Consider the following 2,328-nt stretch of genomic DNA (forward strand, 5'->3'; position numbering starts at 1 on the left):
TTAGTAGAGAGAAATTTAAGATTTGGCACAGCTGTATGTCTGCAGACTTACAACGCTAGAGACCGGGTTTCGATAACCGTGGTGGGCAGAGCACAGATAGCCCATTGTGTAGCTTTGTGCTCAACTACAAAGAAACAAACTTATGATTTTAAATTACAATCAAGACATTTTGTCATTTAGCGTTTACAAATGTTAAAGAAAGAAAAAAAGAATATTTCGAAACTCGCATCTCTAAATTATGATATTACTTGTAGAGAAATAACCACTGCTGATTAGTTCCTGATATTCTGTATTCGGAATTATCTTGGAACATTATCTTTTTTTCACAAACGCAAAGAAAAAAAGGTTTAATGAAAAACAAATTATTAGATATAAAACAAATGTGGTTATCTTTCTTATGTTTTACCAATATTTGTGTACGAAGTTACTCATATGTTATACGTTTTTGTTTCGCTCAGTTCCTGGAGCAGGAAAAACATGCTTTGCGAAGGAAACTGGACTCTGTGGAGAGTGAATATGATGCTCGCGTGGCGGAGCTGCAGGCAGATATTACAGAACTGAGAAAGGAGCTCGAAGGCCACGAAGTGTCGTTGAAATCGACTGAAAGAGAAAAATGTAAGGTTGTCCAGGAGTTACAGGAACAGAATCACAGACTGACCCTTGCTCTGAAGCAGGTGAGCAAAATCCTGGGCATTTTATGTAGGGCACAATGTATGAGCACTGGCTCCTTTATATGGATAACCACACAGATGTTGTTTCTGACAATGTGACATTACACCGCGATACTTGTATCTTAATTAATATTAACCCAGAGATAGGCGAATGTGTGACCTCCAAGCATTTTTGGTACTACTTTCTTTTATGAATTGACCCTTATGATATATTTACTCTGTTATACAATTTATGTGTTTTCTTTTACATCGAAGCAGAAATGTCTGTAGTTTATAGCTTTGTTTTGAAAATAATAGAAAAGGCTGTTTCATAAACAAATTTTGCTATATATATATAGTTTGCTAGTGTCTGTAAATATTTAAATACCTTCACGTACAGCTTTCATTAGAACAGTGTATGTTTCTGTATGTGTGTATTTATCACAAACTTTAACCAGCTTTCATAATTGTAACTGAATTACATCTATATATATATCATATGTATAACGTTATGTGTAATGATTAGATAATTGGATGTTAATAATCCATGTGAAGTTTTGGATGATTTGTGAATCAATCCGGCTTGTGAGATACGAAACCGGTTGGATTATTGAAAGGGGAGTCGAGAGCCAGTCCAGGCCCCGGGGTCAGTAATATTATTGCCCCCCCTTTCATTCTATTTGTTAACTTTTGCTGATTTTTCATAAAAGAAATTTAGTTGACAATTTTGTGCATGAATCCATGAAAAAAATCAGTAACCGTTTTAGCTCACTAAGTAGTATGCATTTATAGTGAGCTTTGGAATATCCCACTGCCCGGCCCGGGACAGCCCTGATTATTGATATCCGTATGTATATAACATATATTAAACCGGATGTATTATTAGTATTCCTCTGTATGTGTATATATATATATATATACGTCTATTTCACATAAATCCATGTTTTAGAAGTGACACTCTGTTGTCTAAGTGTTCAAGTACGAAGCCTCTTTAAATTACTTATTATAAACTTTTTTCGTATCAAACTATTTTCAGACGATTCGTTAGCTATCCTAAAAATAGAATGACCACTCTTAAAACAACTGGAGTTGAAAATAACTGTACAAGTAAACATACACGTGTGAACGGGCAGCGACAGGCTTGTCCCATTTAATAAAACGAGGTTAAAAACCTGTTTCCAAGGGAAACTAGGCAATTCTGTCTCCCGGATTTATTTTGCTTCTTGAAATGAAATAAAAGTTTAGCAAGACAACCATTACGTTGATAAAACAGAAGAAACACAATTATAAATCTCGGTTCAAGTCGTGGCAGAGTAAGGAAATAGATATATGTATAAATTGTAAAGAGAACAGCAGGTTTGGAAATAGAGAAAAAAAACAAATGTATCTCTATATCTGTATTTTGTGTGTGTGTATATAGATGACAGAATTATTTTTGCGCAGTGTACATGTTTAATTAGTTAACTTTAAAATTAGTTCAAGACATTTTCAATAAGCTTCTTATCATCTGTCCAACTCTCTACCTTCAATTATTTAACTCCTGATGAACGTGAAAGAATTAGATCTGTGTGTTGTCATTACGTTACTGAGCTATAAAATCCATGGGAGTGAGCAGAAATTTTTCCGTAGTAGTAGTAGTGTGAAATTGTGAAGTGAATAATAAAACTTGTACATAGCT

The 2,328-nt window shown here is 34.2% G+C and overlaps 1 protein-coding gene across 1 annotated transcript in view; it reads left to right on the top strand.

Moving 5' to 3' along the window:
- Nucleotides 1-2,328, top strand: part of LOC106457681 (bicaudal D-related protein homolog) — a 57,626-nt gene that overhangs the window by 36,696 nt on the left and 18,602 nt on the right. Inside the window, exon 3 of the mRNA XM_013917120.2 lies at nt 459-674. Coding sequence (XP_013772574.1) covers nt 459-674 — 216 coding nt within the window. The remainder of the gene's footprint in view (nt 1-458; nt 675-2,328) is intronic.

The sequence above is a fragment of the Limulus polyphemus genome, unplaced genomic scaffold (assembly GCF_000517525.1).
Source record: "Limulus polyphemus unplaced genomic scaffold, Limulus_polyphemus-2.1.2 Scaffold361, whole genome shotgun sequence".
In the NCBI taxonomy this organism is placed as follows: domain Eukaryota; kingdom Metazoa; phylum Arthropoda; class Merostomata; order Xiphosura; family Limulidae; genus Limulus; species Limulus polyphemus.